Source organism: Clupea harengus, chromosome 6 (genome assembly GCF_900700415.2).
Source record: "Clupea harengus chromosome 6, Ch_v2.0.2, whole genome shotgun sequence".
In the NCBI taxonomy this organism is placed as follows: Eukaryota; Metazoa; Chordata; class Actinopteri; order Clupeiformes; family Clupeidae; genus Clupea; species Clupea harengus.
In genome coordinates, this window is record NC_045157.1 from 11,964,961 (window position 1) to 11,984,715 (window position 19,755).

Genomic DNA, 19,755 nt, shown 5'->3' on the forward strand with positions numbered 1-19,755 from the left:
TCAGTGTCCCTCACAGCGGCACACACAACAGACACCCATATCGCAGATGCAAATTTTCCTGTCTGCACACACGGCTCCAAATAGCAGCTAATTGCAGCGGAGACGGCGGCTGAAGCAACATTATTTTTAGGGCTGCTCATCGAGGTGAGAGGACCCTCAGAGCAGCGAGAAAGACAAAACAGAGAAAGAGAGAGAAAGAAGAAGAGAGGGAGTGTGTGTGTGTGTGTGTGGGGGGGGGGCAGAGAGTATCACACAGAGACAGATGGGGGGAAAAGAGGAGAAGGCAAGCAGAGAAAAGGCAGAGAAAAGGGGGAAGAGTGAGAGAAAGTGTGTGAAAGAGGGATCAGCTGAGAGCTGAGCAGGGGAGTGAAAACAGGAAGCAAGAAAAAGATAGAGACAGAAACATCATACATAGATAGAAAGACTATTATATAGAAAATAAAGAAAGACAAAGATGGATAGATATAAAGACACATATATAGACAGACAGAACAGAAACATATATAGACAGACAGACACAATATAGACAGACACATATATAGACAGATAGACAGATACATATATAGAAAGAGGGAATTGTTGGGAAGGTGATCAACCACGAGGGCATCAAATGTGTGTGACACACACACACACACACACACACACACACACACACACACACACACAGGGTCAGGAAGTGCTTTCCTCCTCACACCTCTCCTCCATCAGGCCTGTAAATGAGTTAGCGCCCCACGCTAATCCTGTTACCTTCCCCTGTGGTGTGCCGACCAGCGTAAGAAATAAAACGCCTCAGACGCTCCACAGTCTCATAGTATAGCCTATTATGCAACCTAAGTCCATCACAAGATGATATAACCATCGATGTAATCCTATATCTAGTATGACACTTGTAAATGAGTCATTTCCCTTAAAACTGATTAACAAGTAATGCCGTATTAACCATGGAGTCGCCGGAGGTACTGGAATGCTTGAGTACATTTTATGGTGCAGGCTGGCTGTTGCTGAGGCTGTCTGCATGAACCCAGCGAGATTAGTCTTTATTAGGCAGCGGGTTTAATCAGAATCATTATAATCTTATGGAGGAAGGGATAAAAAGTCTGCAGCCAGACTAGCCAGCTTACTGTGGGCTTCCTACACAATCATGATATGACAAGCTGATTAGGATGGGAGACTTCCTGTGGGTTCAAGCGTGCATATGTGGTGTGTGTGTGTGTGTACTGTGTGTGTGGTGTGTGTGTGTGTGTGTGTGTGTGTGACTTATTCGAGCCTGGGGACAAGATCATTTCCAAGGCCCCCCCCCCCCCCTACACGCACAGATTGCTGACTGTCCATAACACACACGACGCATGGTCTATGTGCACACGGCAAACAGCTCTCCTCTCCCACACGCTGTTTAATCAGAGACCTTTGCATAGGCCCCCCCTTGTCATCTCTACCCTTTGACCCCGCCACCGTCATGGCAGGCCTGGTGTGTGTGTGTGTGTGTGTGTGTGTGTGTCTGGTGGTAGCTGTATGGACAAAGGTAGCTGTCAGGATTACGGCCCTCTATAGTAAGCATGAGTGACAGATACATTTGAAAAGAAAAAAAACCCCGCTGAACTGGGCTAGATGGCTTAAGTCAGCTTGTTCCCCGTTAGAGAATATTGGAATATGAGTGTGTCTCTGTATGTGTATATGTGTGTGCCTGTCTGTGTGTGTGTGTGTGTGTGTGTGTGTGTGTGTGTGTGTGTGTGTGTGTGTGTGTGTGTGTGTGTCTGTATGAGTGGGGATAGGGTAGTTGAAGGGATGAGCAAGCAATCCGATGGCAACTCAACGCACACAAACCCGCATCCACAACATGGCGGCCGTGAACGGATGCACTCCGCTGCTCTTTGCTCCTTGGGGCACCAACACGTCATGGGCATCCAGCACAGGGGGCCTCCACTTCAGCGCAGCGCCATCTGCTGGCTGCTGAATCTCAGCGCAGCCTCTCCCCTCTCCAGAGCTCAGGCTGAGAGCAGCTAGGCGTGAGGAATCTATCTGTGAGCTTGGGGCGAGTGTGAGGGTGACGATGTAAGCTGCGTGTGTGTGTGTCTGTATGAGTGTGTGTGTATGTGTGCGTATGTGTGCGTATGTGTGTGCTGGAGTTCACTGGGCATCCCAACGCAGTGTCCTGATTGGCCCTGTCGCTTTTCCGCGGTTATGTAACGGCACTATTGTCACAGGTTCAACGGCAGGGAAATCTACATGCTCATGACTAGCAATGCGGAGGAGCATCTCAGACAACTGTTGGTGAGCACAGCAACAGGAGAGGGGGATGGGAGGAGTGAGTGAGAGAGAGAGCGAGAGAGAAAGAAAGAAAGAGAGAGAGGGAGGGAAGGAAGGAGGGATGACAAAAAGCTTGTCTTTGAGACGGAAAGGAAGAGACAAAGAGCCTGAGCTAAATGAGGCAAATGTGAAGGCGCCCTTGCCGACAGAGCAAAGAGCCTAAAGTGGTTCAGGCCCAGCTCCACTGCGCCATGCTCTTTTCCCTCTCCCTCTCATCTCTCCATTCCTCATACTATTCCATATCTCATTGTCTCTCCTCTCCCCGTTTCTCTTTGTTTCTTTGTTTTTCTCTTTCCATCAGTGTCCAGGGCCTTGGAGCAACAGCAGCAGGACACGTGTGGCGCCTCAGAGATGAAGGAGAGAACAACAGAACAACAGATAGAGGGAGGTGAAAGAGAAAAAGTTTGGCAAAAGAAAGAAATAAAGAGAGGGAGAGAGAGAGAGAGAGAGAGACTGAGTGAGAGAGAGAGAGTGTGAGTGAGTGAGAGTGAGAGTGAGAGAGAGAGAGAGAGGTGGTAAAGTGGTGAAAGATAGCTGTGTCTAACCTAGGTAACCACATCAGTGAAGGGGGAAAGGGCTGTGAGGCAGACTCTGGGTCTAACCTACACAACAACCACATCAAGGTAGAAGACAGAGGGGAGTGCAGATGTGAAAGTGAAAGTGTGTATGTGGTGGTGGTCATAGGCAATGGTGAAAGAGGTAGGGGTGGGGGGTGAAGAGAGAGAAGTATGAAGTGATAAGTACACAGTAGGATTGCCAAGAGGAGAGAAGGAGAGCTTGTTTAGGGAGAGGCGATAATTGACAACAACTAAATGAGGAATCTTAAATAATGCCAGAAGAAAGAGGGATAGAGAGGGGTAGTGGAGGTAGAGAGCAGACTTTCTTTATCCCCATCTGTCAGGTTGTGTGTGATGTGTTTCAGGTCGTGTGTGATGTGTTTCAGGTCTGGCTTTTCACTGCCAATGCAAACATTAAGCATCATGCAACACTCTTGGTTTTTCAGAATGGAGGATCATCGGGTATATTAAAAGTTAGTCCACAATTCTAATCCAAACTACTTTTTGTCAAATTCCGTAAATTGCTCCTCACGGTCCTCTGGCTGTCGGTTCTGCGTGTGCGTTCAAACACACCCATTTTAGTTCTCGAAGATGGAGCTTTCATAGCTCAGGAGACCTAGATCTCATAATTGTTTCAAATTATGTATCAGTTTAATCACAGATATTTCTCCTAAAATTCCTTTTGATACCCCTTTCCACAACACCTTGAAAAAGTCTTCTTGTAATAGACTACATAAATGCACTTCATTGTGAAAATGTGTACTTCATCCCACAAACACCAAAGTTGTCTTGAGATAGACAACATGGAGATGTCTAAACATGTTTTGTGACCCTGATTTGTGAGATCCCTCTTTTAACACTTCCAGCCCCAAGGCTTTTTTTTTTTTACTATGTTAGGTAGTCTGCCATGCCTGATATTTTTGTATATTTCACCTAACTAAAAACCATGAGGCAAAAGTGGCATTCATGATTATATTCTAGAACACCTCAGCAATAATAAAATGAGAGTAAAAGGAATGTAGTAAAAAAACGTTTTTTATTAAAATGAAATCTAAAGACACTAAAATTAAATCTAGTTTTAGAGGTGCCCAGACTTTGTACAAAAACACATTGTTAATATTTTGGAAGTTTTCTTCTTTACTCTGAGCCCTGTAAACATAGGTGTTTGCTCCACATAGGTGAGTTTATCATTCAGAAAGTGTGTGTGGTTTCAATACTCATTTTAAGTAATATACAATGTAACACTTTCCTTCACTTAGACCACTATGCATATTGATGAGAAAGGTGTGAACATTCTGGGACACCTCGGTCAAGAACAATGGCCATGACGTAATGGGCCTGGAATGTCTTTGTTCCTACAGGTTTACTTGACACATCACGACCCAATAGTGATCACTGAATTACCATCTCCTTATCATATGAATAGTTGTCATTTGCTAATGGGAGGGTCGAAACCTCACTCAGAGGCTGAAATTTGCAAGGGATTCGTAATATTGTCCTTACAAAGTGATTATTTATATTTTAGTTTCAAACTTTACATATTTTAAAAGAAAAGGGTTCGAGGTTGCTGTGGGTGTTAGTTTCATGTTTCTAGGACAAAAACTCGCAGAGATTTTTAAATATATTAATCAAAATACCAAAAAGTCCCCCACGGGGCCCCTTGGGGCTTGAAGAGCTTGCCATAGGAGAAATTTGGTCCATATATACTTCTGAGAGGCCGCAGAATTAAGCCTAAATCTGACTTTTAATCTCACGGTTGTCTAGGAGCAATTGAGGAGGTAATAAGGAGATTACTTAACATTATCGTCTTCTCTTCTTCTTCTCCTTCAATGGGAACTGAAGACACTGGCTCGGACCGGGCCACAAACAATTCCAGCCAATCATACACGTTGCTTTAGGAGCATGGAAGAGAGGGGTGTAATTTGATTGGCTGTTGAGCTAAAATAAACAACAACCTTTTGTCAGAATTGTTATTGAGAAAAATAACATCATAAAGGAAAACCTAAGCCTGTGAGGAAGATAAATAAACTACAGCCTGTGAGGAAGATAAATAAACTACAGCCTGTGAGGAAGAGAAATAAACTACAGGCTGTGAGGAAGATAAATAAACTTTCAGCCTGTGAGGAAGATAAATAAACTACAGCCTGTGAGGAAGATAAATAAACTACAGGCTGTGAGGAAGATAAATAAACTACAGCCTGTGAGGAAGATAAATAAACTACAGGCTAGATCAGAAGAGGCAGAGCACACCACACTGAGCAGGAAGATGGGACGACGAAGACAGGAGAAAGGATAAATAAGAGAGCACAAAAGAGAGAGATTTAGTCACTGAGGTGACGCTGGAGGTTATTACAGATGAGACAGTGAGGGACATGGAAGCCCGGGTGTTGACTGGGAGGAAGTGGAGGGCCGAGGAGGAGGTGCAGAAGGCAGTGGGCAGGCTGCAGCACCAGGAGATGGTGGGCAGAGTCCAAACGGGGCGCGCTGGCCTTGGGTGGGGAGATCCGCCTATTCTGTGGTCCAGAGCTAGCAGGAAGGAGAGGAAAGATCTTGTTGTCTCGGAGGTGACAAGGATGGCAGAGGAAGAGTACAGGGTCAAGGCAGTGGCGCAGGGGCAGCAGGGACGCTGGACGACGTGGGAGGGGGTTGCGGGCCGGGTGGTGAGCTGGGCAGACTTCTGGAAACTGCCACAGGCTCGACTCAGTTTCCTCATCAGGGCAACCTACGACACTCTGCCCTCCCCCCGAAACCTCCAACAGTGGCTGGGCACGGAGCAGGCCTGTGACCTCTGTGGGACCATCAATGCTTCCCTACAACACACTCTGTCAGGTTGCAAGACCGCGCTATCCCAGGGCAGGTATGGATGGCGGCACGATCAGGTGCTGAGGAAACTGGCAGAGGTAGTGGAGAGGAAAAGGCAAGAGGCAAGCGCTGGGAGGTAGCCGGGGAGCCAGCAGTGGACCCATTTCCTTAGGGAAGGGGAAAAGGGGGACACTGTCAGAAGGAGACCAGCATCCACCCTTTTGTTGCCAGGAGTGGAATGGAGAATGGAGGTGGACTTGGGCAGGCAGCTCCACTTCCCAGGGGAGATATGCAGCACCACACTGAGGCCAGATGTGGTGCTGTGGGCCAGGACTGAGAGATCTGCGCTGCTTGTAGAGCTGACGGTGCCATGGGAGGAGGGGATGGAGGGAGCCCACGAAAGGAAGAGGGCAAAGTACTCTGACCTGGTTGCGGAGTGCAGGGAGAGCGGTTGGAGTACACGACTCTTTCCAGTGCAGGTTGGCACGAGGGGGTTTGTGGGAAGCTCAATGACTCGCCTACTTAAAGAGCTAGGGCTGAGGGGCAAGGAGCTACACAAAGCCACCAGAGAGCTGTCTGAGGTCGCAGAGAAGGCAAGTTTTTGGCTTTGGTTAGGGAGGCGGGACAAGTCATGGGGAGCGAGCAACTCCTGAGAAAGGCTAGCTGCGGGGGGTGACTGGGAGACGTCCCTGTTCACTGCCCCGCCACCAGGAGATGTTCCGGGATAAGGGGCGAAACATCTGTGAAAGGTGGTCCCCGGCTGATGACCCCGCAGCTAGCCCAAAGGGCACCGGTGGAGGTGCGGCAGGCCTAGAGCCTAGCAGGTTTTACCACCTAATTGTTCACACTAATTAAGCAGTCCTGACGAGTCACAATCAAACTCCTCTAACACCTCGGCTAAATCTGAGCGCCAACATCACACCTGCGTGTCGGGGGGGGGGGGGGGGGGGGGCGGCGACGAGAGACCGAGAAATAGATGGAGAGAGGCTTAACCTATACAGCTATAGAGTAGAGATATACAGTGCATCCGGAAAGTATTCACAGCGCTTCACTTTTTCCACATTTTGTTATGTTACAGCCTTATTCCAAAATGGATTGAATTAATTTTTTTCCTCAAAATTCTACACACAATACCCCATATTTTTTTTACATTTTTGCAAATGTATTAAAAATAAAAAACGAAAAAAAATCACATGTACATAATAGGGATGGGCATAATTCATCGACGATCGATTAATTGATCATTAAGAATTTCCTTGATGAAATATTTTTTTCATCGATTAAAACATGTTCTCCTGCGTAGTGTGCGTGTAATTTATTTATTTTAGGGCTGTCAAAGTTAACGCGTTATTCTATGAGATTATTGTGGCGGAGATTAATGCAATCAAATATTTGAACGCAGTTAACGCAACTTTGTTTACTTCCGGTGCGCGTTGACCCATGGCACGAAACCGCCCCTTGTCTGCAGTCAGTTAGATAGAAGAGACCGAGACGGTAGTTGAAGATGGAGAGAGCTGAGGGATTGTTGGGCGGAAAGTTTCTGTTTAAGAGGCAAAATGACAGAACAATCGACAAAACTAAAGTTGTATGTAGCATTTGTCAAGCTGAATGTAGCTATCACAGAAGCAGCTCGTGTTTAAGTTATCACCTTAATGCAAAGCACCCGACAGAAAGCAGTCCCAGGTTAGATGGTCGCCAACCCACACTCCACGACTTCTCTAGGAAATTAACTAGACCAGTCCGTGAAAAGGTTACCAACGCTGTAGCAGTTTAGGTTGCCGGTGACTGTCGGCCCATCAACATAGTTGAAGACGGTGGGCTGACTGAGGTGATTCGAATTGCTTTAGGGGACAATTCTTACGATTTACCGTCGAGGGGCACCATTGTGTCTCGCATACATTCCTTGGCTGATGGCGAGAGAGCACGAACAAAATACAATTAAACAACAGTGTCTAAAATACACGCTGTCTGAAGTGATTACTCGTTAATTTATAAGATTTAGTCTTTAGAAGAAAACAAACTTTTAATCACGATGAATCTAGATGAATGAATTTCAAAATGTGAGATTAATTAGTTAGAGAGAGAAAAAAAACGAAGGTCAGTTGTGTTTATGAGCACCGGCTTCTAGCTGTCGGCTCCGCTGCTTAAGAGTACAGCAGCGCATATTTTCAAGTGTAACCATTGAACGGATCCCGTTTAACTGCCACAAGAGTTGTCCATCTTGTAAGTTTAACTGCCACAAGAGTTGTTCATCTGGTAATAAAGATCTCAATGAGGAAACACGCTGTGTTTTTTCTATTTTCACTGCATTTTAATATAGCCTATAAATAGTGAATTTTAATATAAAAATATTAATGATTAATCGAAAATCGATCGTTAATTCTCCCGACGATCGATTAAGACAATTTAATCGAATGCCCATCCCTAGTACATAAGTATTCACAGCCTTTGCCATGACAGTCAAAATTGAGCTCAGGTGCATCCTGTTTGCACTGATCATCCATGAGATGTTTATAGAACTTGTTTGGAGTCCACCTGTGGTAATTTCAGTTGATTGGACATGATTTGGAAAGTACACACCGGTCTATATAAGGTCCCACAGTTGACAGTGCATGTCAGAGCACAAACCAAGCCTCAAAAAGACCTCATACTCATACTCAAACTCATACTCAAAAAGACTTGAGGCTGTAATTGCTGCCAAAGATGCTTCAACAAAGTATTAAGCTGTGGATACTTATGTACGTGTTATGTCCCGTGGCATGGACACATTCGCAGGGTAAAACAAACAAACAAACAAACAAACAAACATTTAGAAATGAATGATTGCAGATTATGGTTTGACTTTTGAAACTGCAGTCCCAAGAAAGGTCAGCAACAGTCCTCCACCTCACTACAATATGGTACTAACACATGTAGCATTCACGATTTCTTTTGATATCAAGTTTTGCTGCTAAGCTTTGTCCTTGAAAGGTAACAAGATGACCTACAATCACAAGGTGACATGATATAAGGGTATGTCAGTGGAAGAATATTTGATTTGCAACCATTTCATTGAGGATATATGAAAAAGGACAGCGATTTACTTAAAGTGCAACAGTGAACTGTAGATAATAATGTAGTTTTATATTGCAACATTTCCATAATTAGGCCTACTTTGTTAATAGAGAATATATCAATAAAATAAATAACAAACAAAACATTAAAATGTTACAAGAACTGGTAACTTTAATGTTAGGAAATAAATACAAAACAGGACTTTGTCGATGTACTTGTTGGTGGCTTCGTCGACATTTAAGGAAAACATGCCGGTTTTTTTTTAGCTTTTCCGAAATACGTCTTTTAAACTCTGGTGTTATGCCGTGTGTGTTAAAATAGCGGCATGCCGATTGGATATTGACAGTTTAGTCAAACACACGTCACACACACTGTCAGTTATTGATGCAGGTACATCAGCTGTGGATGTTGCTCCCGGTAAAGGCGTTGTGTGTTGGAGAGCTAGTTGCATATATTAGCTTTCTCCAGCACAAAGTGCAGAAGCAAGCACCTGCTTCTCTTAACTTCTTATACCAGCTACCAAAAGGCGTACTGTCCTTCCCTTCCCATCTCTTCTATCCATGCCCAGCGCCATTTATTTTCATGAACTTACTTTCCATCCTACTCTCCTTTGGTGTGATGTCTCTCTACTCGGGCATCTACGCTAGGCAGAGTGATAGAGAAAAGTCGGTGTTTGAAGCACATTTCCCCCCAAGACCCGCCCCAATCTACTTCTGATTGGCTAATAATGTTATTTTGAGAGCCGGAGAGTTGTGCTCCTTTCATTTCATTGGCAGACGAACTCATAAACTCGAAAGTGATGGTGATGATATCGAGACGTGTTTAAAAAAAATAAAATTTAATAAAATATTTTTTTTCGCAGCCAAACGCCGCACGCCGGAAATCCGGCACAGTGCCGGAATACTTTAATCCCTGAGATTGATGAGGGAAAAGATGAATTTAAACGATTTTAGCATAAGGCTGTAACATAACAAAATGTGGAAAAAGTGAAGCGCTGTGAATACTTTCCGGATGCACTGTAGATATGGAGAAAAAATAGGCAGAGGCTTATCCTACAACAGCAACACAGACAGAGAGAAGAGAGAGAGACACATGAAGAGGAAGGGAGAAGAAGAGAGAGAGACAGAGAGAAGAAGAGAGACACTTGAAGAGGAAGAGAGAAGAACAGAGAAAAAGAGGGACACATGAAGAGGAAGAACAGGTGAGACAGACACCCAGAGCACACCGCGAGGAGAGGGAGAAAGAGCGGAGAGAGAGGGGTGGGGGGCGTTCTATTTACATCATGTGTTACTCCAAGCACTGGCTCCACGGAGGCAGAAGGACACGCTGGTGTTGGTCAATGAGAGAATAACAGCTGACTGAACGAGAGCGTCTTGAGTGCCTCACAGGGGGCAGGTGCACATGATGGTGGCGTCTTTCTTTGAATAAAGGTGTCCGTCTGCAGAAACATCCGAGCGACAGGAGCAAGAACAGTGCTTTTCTCCCCCCCTAATAGGCCTTGGGTTAGAGAGAATCACCAAATACATGTCATGCTGCTAAATACCTCCAGGGGTCAGTTCGCTTGAGATGGACTTCCTGAAGGTCTTGGCTGGGGCTAAAAGGTCAACAAAGGCTCACACCTCCAAACACACTTTAGAAACAGCAGACATTGGTCTCCACTGCTAAAACCCATTCGCCCCAAATGATGGTTTAGTCTTTTGAGGTTTAACCGAAAGAACACCACATCTAAGTACATTAGCGCTCATGTCACAAATTGACATTAAATTGACTCTCTCGCTCTCTGAGAGGTTACCTGGTGAGGTACTGAGAGTTGCGTTGCCCTACTGCGTTTCACCTTATAAAGCCTTATGGAAGATGCAAGTTCTTCAGTCAACAGTATTACCACAAAAAAACTTTTGCACAGGCTCTGGAGATTAAGACAAAAAATGTGTGCTTCATGGGAAAGTTGTGTGTATCGATTGTCTGTTACCGTTGTTCAAGGACTTGTGCATGCGTGTTTTAATGCTGTGATTTTGGGTGTGGCTCTGCATCCTCTGCCACTGCCAGACACACAAAAACACTGTCAGAGGAGTAACAGTACGGAGTCCATTAAAGCTTGCAAAATGACACTGTATCAAACCCACATATTACTCAGACACCTCCCATCTTGTTCAGTTCAAACATCCATCCATCCATCTCTCTCTCTCAACATCCCATCCCCCTCCTCCTTCCTCCTATTCCAGCACCCTCCTCTTCCTCTCCCCGTGGATTTGTGTCAGCCTTCACACAGGATCAGATGGAATGATTTATTGGTAACCATGGCAACATAATAAACAGATGAGACACTGAAAGCACTGACAGTTTTTAAACCAAGGCCTCACACAGCCAGCATGCAGCTCTTGCCTGGCGAGGGTTTTTTGCACACACACACACACACGACACACACACGACACACACACACTCAGACAGACACACACACACACACACACACACACGCACACACACTTTACCTGCTCCTCCACCACTTCAGGATCTTTAGTCACTTCTCAGTGCAGTTGCTTTCATTCGGTCTTCTTTATTTCTATCACTCCTTTTTGTTTTTTTAATCCTTTAAATATATTTTAATATAAAACAAACCCACGTACAGATGAAGTTTTTTAACCGTTCCTCTGGTCTGCCTCCCCACCCTCCTGATGGGTACTGCGTATCATGTCGTCACAGAGAGGTGTAAGGTGCGTTGTACTGCCCGTGTGTTGTGTTGTGTTTAAGAGCCAATTAATACACAGGGATATGCACATGTTGAGTTTGATTAGTTGTGTTTAACATGGGTGTACATGTATGTCATGTATGCCTGCTTAATATGTGTGTGTGTGTGTGTGTGTGTGTGTGTGTGTGTGTGTGTAAGTCTCTGGTCTGCACAGACAGACAGACGTGACATGACATGCACAGTTCCGACCAGGAGAGAGCTAACGGCACAAAGCAAAAAACAGACAAAAACGAGAAGAGTAAAAAAAGATAAAATCAATCAACAAATAAACAGATTATTAAAAAAAGAAATAGAAAACAAACAAACACAGAACAGTCTGTGTGGCGTGGAGGGTGGGTGGGGGTGGGTTGGGAAGGTCACAGGGTCAAGGTTGAAGGTCACATGGTCAAGGTTGAAGGTCAGGGAGATGAAGGCTGAAGCTCTGTAATCTGGAGGCACTTTGGCACAGAGTGAAGCCCTCCCCTGATCACACACAGGCACACGCACACGCACAGTCGCACACACACAATGAAGAAAAGTAGGCATGCAGATGTAACCAGCACCACACAACATAAAGGTTGAGTGGGAGTGGGGAGTGGGTGAGGAAGGGGGTCGTGAGGGAATGCCCAAGAGGATGATGGGAGGAGAAAAGAGGAAAAAAGAAAGAGGGGCAGAGAGAGAGAGAGAGAGAGAGAGAGAGAGAGAGAGAGAGAGAGAGAGAGAGAGAGAGAGACAGGTGTGTGGGGAAAAAGGCCAGCCTCACTCCCATCACTGTCATGTCTGCAGTGAGAGAAGCAGGAAAGACAACAAAAGAGATAAAATAGACAGAGATGGAGAGAGACAAAGGGAGAGAAAGAAGGAGAAGCAGAGGCAGAGAAGGGGGGAGAAGAGAGGTAAGGAGAAAAGACAAACACTGCGAGAGGGCAGTCTGGTGTAAGCAACGCACAACATACACGCTTGAATGCAGATGTACACACACACACACACACACACACACACACACACACACACAGACAAGGGGAACAGAGAGCAGGGTGTTCCTTTCTCATTATGGAGGAGAGCTAAACCGTCCATAATAAAGACACATTTAGAAAAATAAAAAACAAAACAAAAAACAAATATTTTGAAAAAAAATAAACTAAACTAAACAAAACATGAGTGTGGGTTTTTAGGTTGTGGTCCATGGTTCTGAGCGAGTGAGGAAGGCAAGTCCCAGCTCCGCTCTCCTCCGTCTTCCCTCTCTCGTTCAGCGCTCCCTCGTTCCTTCCCTCCATCTCTGTCTCTCTCTCTCTCTCTCTCTCTCTCTCCCTCTCTCTGGCTCACAGGTAGAGCTCCTTAGACTTGATGTGATGCAGCTTCTCACGGAGCATGCGGAAGGAAGGCCGCACCGCCGCGTCCAGGGTCCAGCACTGCTTCATCAGGTCGTACACCACCGTCGAACAGCCGTCGGGGCAGTCCATCGTGTAGCCCTTCTCCACCCGCGGAACCACCTCCTTCAACGGCTGCAGACAGGAGGGGAGGAAGAGGAGGATGTAGAAGAGGGGAGTCGATAGGGGAGGGAAGAGATAGAGAGAGATAGAGGCCATGGAAGAAAAACAAAAGGAGGAATGGAGAGGAGCAGGCAAGTTGAGAAGAGGTGAAAAGCAAAGATGAAAAGCATTGACATGTGGAGAAGTGGAGGAAAGAGGGAGGCAAAGACACATGAGGCAAAAAGAGAAGATAAAAAAGGAGCAGAGGGGTAGAGCGAGAGAAGTGGAAAAGAGAAGAGATGATGTCAGTGATGCTCTGATCGGAGGGCAAGTCAGACTAACATCTTGCAAAATGACTAGGCTGCCCTCTTGTGGACACAAGGGGAATTTATCACCAACTCACAATTCTGGGGTAAGGCACACGGCCGAAAGAGTAGATCTCCCACAGCAGGATGCCGTAGCTCCACACGTCCGACTTCGTGGAGAATTTCTGGAAGGACAGAGACAAAAAACAGATCAGCAGGGCAGAATGGCCACAGTAAACACTCAGGTGAGCCCGGCCACACACAACCACGATTAGGTGGATCTGAACGAGAAACTAATGCCGGGGGTGATAACGCACAACCTAGTATTTGTTATTCAATATATTAGTAATGTTATAAGTGACCCAGTTTTGATGCCCTGGCACACCATTATGATACAAACAACACCTTGTCCTTTTTTACATTGTACCATGTGACATCCATTTCAAATCAGGTGTTTCTGTCAATGGTAAGACATGACTTTTCACATATTCCCCTATATACTGACATTTCAGCATACTGTTCAACCACTTATACCTGATATTTTATTGATACACTGTACCAACAGTGCAATACTGTGCAACAATACACACCACAGCACATAACAAACACACACCACCACAGATACACTCGGCACAACATGGACACTAATGATGTTCAGAATTTCAGCTGCGTTTCAGAAAGTCAGCAAATGATCTGCGATTGCAACGGCCAAATTGGGAATGTACCGTCTGCAATCAACACAAAGGCTCATTCATAGCAAAGGTCAACGACCTGGAGTAACAGACAAGGCCTGTCATCATTTCTAATCCTGACGGCTCCGTTCATTATCTGATGTACTCTAATGGGTGCCATTGGGCAGTCAGCGAGCATCATGGAGACAAACGACTGGGTGTTATCCGGACGGGAGAAGCACTTATGAAGGAAATAAAACCAAACTGGACAGACAGAGACGGAAGAGACCGAGCAGAGACACATATGCACAGAACAGACTAGAACAGATGCACAACTGAAAGTATGAGGGAGAAAGAGAAATCTTAGAACGGAAAATGTATACATACAGCCTAACATATGCATACACACAACTGCCAACCTTGAAGAAAGTTTTTGAGTACAAGGGGAGTTTCAATTTGGCAGGGGCTTTGCACTAGAGCTGCAACGATTAGTCGACGTAATCGACGATGTCGATTATGAAAAATTGTCGACGATGATTTTTATTGTCTACGCGTCATAAAATATATTAAAACATTTTTTTTTTTTTTTTTTTGGCAGACGCTAGCAGAGCTACCGGTAATTTTCATTCGGCATTGCAATGCACTATAGGAAGTGCGAAATAGTGCATCTTTAACTAATAATAATTGACCATCATTGAGAAAAATGGAACAGAATCTGCAAATAGCCTAGCATATAAATCATGCACCGTTTTCTTTGCCCTCCATTCTCGTACCTTCATGTGCTGCATATCAGAAATGGCCGACTGAAAAGCGAATTATTCTGAGACCGCTCATGTTACCATGGAAACAATAAACAAAGCTAGCTTTAGTAGCTGCTGCATATGAGATATGGCTAACAGAAAAGTTGTCATTTTTCTCAATGATGGTCAATTATTAGTAGTTAAAGGAGCACTATTCCAGTATTTCAAAGAGAATGAGCTGTGGGAGCACAAGAACAGTGAGTGTCTAGCAGCAATTATCATAGACATATATGATATATCTATAACTTATAGTAAGGTTTAAGCTTACATGTTGGAAAACAGAACGTCTCATGGAGGATGCTTGCTAACGCTATTTCATTTATGTTAAGTGCAATGTAGTAAATCAGTGAATTATCAGAGTAGCCTGTATTTTCGTTTGTTCTGAATAGTTAACCTCCTCCACTTAGCATTCTTCAAACAAAAGATTGTGGAAAAATATATATTTCATACGTTGAATTTGAATGTCACTTGCAGCCCAGTTATTCTTGCGTTATTTTGCACTTGCAGAGGCTTGATTGCTAATTTGAGTTACTTTACTTTACTTTTTGACTTACTTTATTTGCACTTTCTCTTTACTTTTAAAAGCATATTTGCACTTTAATTTGTATTACTATTTAATTTATGTATTATGATTACATTTGTTACTCAAATACATTTGAAATTCAAATTCCAACATTTTGAGTCGTTATTTTAATTTGCTTTGGGAAATAATCATTAGATTAGTCGATTAATCGAAAAATTAGTCGATAGATTAATCGATTACCAAAATAATCGTTAGTTGCAGCCCTACTTTGCACACGGTCATTTCCCCACTCACCACCATATCATCCAGTTATTCAACATAATAAATCAGCTATGATGAAAACAATACAGTCATATATTCTTGACAAGGAGTGATACGTTTAAGTACAGGAGAGATTTTGGCCAATACTGACATCATGATTATTTAACGTCATTAATCCGATGAATAATCACCCAGCCCTGGCCTTGTGGAAGCAGAAAAGCCTTTTTTGTCATTGTATTTGCATAAAACGAAATTTGGAATACAACGTAATTTGACGACGAAACCGTGACGACAGTGAGACTGAGAGTATGGAGCACACAGAGAGGTATGCATTGTGAGAGATGGAGAGAATGACACACATGTCCATGTCACACAACCAATCATCTATTCCAGTGGTTTCCAAACTTTTTACAGTCCCGTACCCCTTCAGACATTCAATCTCCTGCTACGTACCCCCCCGTTTTTCTTTTTTTCATGTTTGTAACCGCCGCCACGCCCCCTCCCCCCACACACATATACAGCCAATAACACTTGAAACTGTGAAATTGTCAGGGTAGGTCACGAACCGCCACTAAACTGTGCATTTCAGAGAAAGACAGCGCAAAGGACAGAGACAAGGGTGTCAAGGGTCAAGGGTAGGACAGTGGTCTGTACCTTCTCTCTGAGGGCTTCAGGGGACGTCCACTTGACGGGGAGCTTGGCCGTGTCCTGCGTGGATGACGCCTCCTTGGTCAGGCCGAAGTCGCTCACCTTGGCGATGTTGTCTTCTGACACCAGAACGTTCCTGGCAGCCAGGTCTCTGTGCACAAAGTTATTGGCCTCTAGGTACTCCATGGCTTCACACACGTCACTGTGCAGCCACACACACACACACACACACACACACACACACACACACACACACACACACACACACACACACACACACACACACACACACACACACACACACACACACACACACACACACACACACACACACACACACAAAACAACAAAGACAGAGGAGAATTCATATTAAATAAAGGCACAGATGCCAGTTTAAATATGTATTTTGAAGTCGATAAGGATGTGCATGTTTCTGATGGGTTGAGCACTCACAATGAGAATTTGAGTAGGCACTCTCCACCCAGTACTGTTCTGCCTCGGGAACGCAGGTAGTCCACAAGACTGCCCTGTGGACCAACACACACGGTCATCAGGCGTCAGGAGCACGTGTGTGTGTGTGTGTGTGTGTGTGTGTGTGTGTGTGTGTGTGTGTGTGTGTGTGTGTGTGTGTGTGTGTGTGTGTGTGTGTGTGTGTGTGTGAAAGTAGTGAGTTTATTACGAACCTTGGCCATGTACTCTGTGACTATGTAGAGGCTGCCTCGCTCCTCTACGATCACTCCCAGCAGCTGCACAAGGTTAGTGTGTCTCAGTTGCCTGGGAGACAGAACAGGAAAGGAAACAAGGAAAGAGGGGAAACAGAGGAGAACAAAAAGAAAGAGAGGAAAACAATAAGAAAGTGAATGAGTAATGAGTGAGAGCGAGAGAGAGAGAGAGAGAACAAGCATAGCTGATAAAACAAATGCACACAACAGTGCAGTAACAGCTGTGTGTGTGTGTGTGTGTGTGTGTGTGTGTGTGTGTGTGTGTGTGTGTGTGTGTGTGTGTGTGTGTGTGCGCGCTCAGACTTACGTCATGACTGAAGCCTCTGCAATGAAGGCCTGAGCTGTGGCGTCGTTTTTGATGCACTTCACTGCCACCTTGGTCCCCCGATAGTCTCCAACCATCACATCTAAGATACAACACACACACAAACAGAGCAAATGAACACATACACACATCATTCACACAAATACACACACCAGATACACAAATAAACAAACAAACTTACTTACAAGACATACACATCCAATACACACAAACACACACATCTGTGGAGAGAGAGTACACCCACCCATATGGGTCTACCAGAATGCTTTAGGTGTCACTCTAGATATTGATCCATCAAGGCTTCGGGCTGTAATCAATCAACACAAAGCCAGGCACACACACACTTACCGCCAAATTCTCCTTTACCAATGGACTGGATGAGTTTCAACTCTTTTCTGTTGAGTGCCCAACCACCTATAGGCACACACCACACACACACACACACACACACACACACACACACACACACACACAGAGAATGAGAACATATGGGTTAGCAGAGAGACATGCTGTGCATACTATAGGCACACAGTGTATACTATAGGCGCACGGGGACACACGCACACACACACACACACGTACACACACACACACACACACACACACACTGTGCATACTATAGGCACACAGACACACACACACATACGCTGTGTATACATCATGGTAGTACTCTCCTTCACCAAGATCAAGTCTCCAGCAGTCACTGGGATCCACACAGAGCACTACAGACTCATATCACACACACGGCTTACAGCCTGACCTCTAACTTGGCACACACACACAACGGCTTACCACAACACCGCACACTAGCTCTCACACACACACACACCGTGTCAAAATAATCCCATTTCTACAGTTCATAAGCACACTTTCAGACAGGCACACTCCTTGCCACAATAAGCACAAAAACACAGCCATTTCTACCACACAAACACACAAATATGAGAGTGGGTGTTTCCTTTTGAGCCTACTGTGAGTGCTGAACATGTGAAATGGCTATGCTTCAGCTGTGAGGGCGGAGTGTAAATGAGTGTGTGTGAATGTGGAAAGGCGTGAAAGAGTGTGTGTTCATCTGTTTGTATGGTGTGTGCACGGATGCATGGATATAAATAAAGCTATGTGTAAATAAAGCTATGTGGGTGTGTGTGTATGACAGCGTGAGTGAGAGAGTGAGCGAGTGAATGAGAGCGAGAGATAAAGTGCGCGGGTCAGAGTGTGTGTGTGTGTGTGTGTGTGTAAATGTGAGCGAGTAAATGTGAGCGAGAGAGAGAGATAAAAAGATTCACTCACTCCTGGAGAACTCATCCTGGGCCGCCACTGTCCCCTCCATCAGCTTTGGCTTGATGAGTCTGGTGCACAGGCCATCGGCATCTTTGGTGTAATGCTGTGAACACACACACACACACACACACACACACACACACACACACACACACACACACACACACACACACACACACACACACACACAGGTGAGTTTTGACACAATTACTGGAAAAATATCAGGGGGAGGAATTAACACATAATTATTTAACACCTTTGAACAAATTGTTCCAACATTAATGTGTTCCCACAAATATAAACAACATGTCCATAGTCAGACATTCTAATTGTACCACAACAGGCAGCAATCAGCAAAACATAGGACAGCCATATTCTACCGACAGACAACCCCCCACACACACACACGCACACACACACACACAGGCAGTGAGTGTGTCAGAGGGCTTCCTGCTGGTCTGGTTCAGGCTGAGAACTGTGAAGGAAGTTCTCTGGGGAGCAATGCATGCTGGGAACATAACCCCCGCTAACAGACCCATCTGTGGAGCTACTGTGGGAAAGAGTAAACACTCAAGACACAGTGTGTGTGTGTGGGTGTGAAAGAGGTCCTGAAACAGCCTTCACCTCGGCAAACACACATATATTGATCAACCTCCCACTCCGGATAGGGGGCTGGAGATAGAGAAACAAATCAGGCTTAATTGGAAAATAACCTTCGCCGCATACAATTTACATATGAAGACAACACATGCGATAGCCTGCAGACGAGAGGCAGATGCTCTCTGCGTAGGTACTGCACACCTGGCCGAACCCACATGTGAGTGTTGACCATCACTCCGTGACTCACATGTCAGCCCTGTGTGGCCCTTTGCCACAGACATCATTCACACCCCTGCAGTGTTGGTCTCCATGACGGGCACATGAAGCGATGCGTGTTCTAATGAACAGACTGATGCTGTTGCCGTGACCACCACTAGGGGGCATAAGAAGCGCGTATCGCGTCTCTGCTGCAGTCACTCCATTGATCGCACACAAAGCTAGATTCATATCCACTCGCGCATGACTCCCATTCTCAAGGCAGCGATTCTCATGCTGGTATTTCTCCACTTATAGAGGAATCAGCTCACAGCAGCACAACGATGAGCTTTTAAAATAGCCCTCTCACTTCAGGTGGGGCTTTTTTCCCATTTTTTTGTTTTTTAAACTCAATTAACTGGAGGGAAAAACATCACACACACATGATTACGGACACAAAGGCATCCCTGGGCTCACTGGGGTCCCAGCAGTTTCTGTATTTGCTAAGTG

The 19,755-nt window shown here is 45.1% G+C and overlaps 1 protein-coding gene across 1 annotated transcript in view; it reads right to left on the minus strand.

The window, feature by feature from the left end:
- Positions 1 to 10,991: 10,991 nt before the first annotated feature.
- LOC105888634 (C-terminal Src kinase) overlaps positions 10,992 to 19,755 on the minus strand; it is a 43,890-nt gene continuing 35,126 nt past the window's right edge. Inside the window, exons 6-13 of the mRNA XM_012814373.3 lie at positions 18,460 to 18,553; positions 17,518 to 17,583; positions 17,152 to 17,251; positions 16,806 to 16,896; positions 16,576 to 16,649; positions 16,129 to 16,324; positions 13,318 to 13,404; positions 10,992 to 12,947 (exon numbers count right to left, since the gene is read on the minus strand). Of these exons, the coding sequence (XP_012669827.2) occupies positions 12,765 to 12,947; positions 13,318 to 13,404; positions 16,129 to 16,324; positions 16,576 to 16,649; positions 16,806 to 16,896; positions 17,152 to 17,251; positions 17,518 to 17,583; positions 18,460 to 18,553 (891 nt within the window). The 3' untranslated portion in view covers positions 10,992 to 12,764. The remainder of the gene's footprint in view (positions 12,948 to 13,317; positions 13,405 to 16,128; positions 16,325 to 16,575; positions 16,650 to 16,805; positions 16,897 to 17,151; positions 17,252 to 17,517; positions 17,584 to 18,459; positions 18,554 to 19,755) is intronic.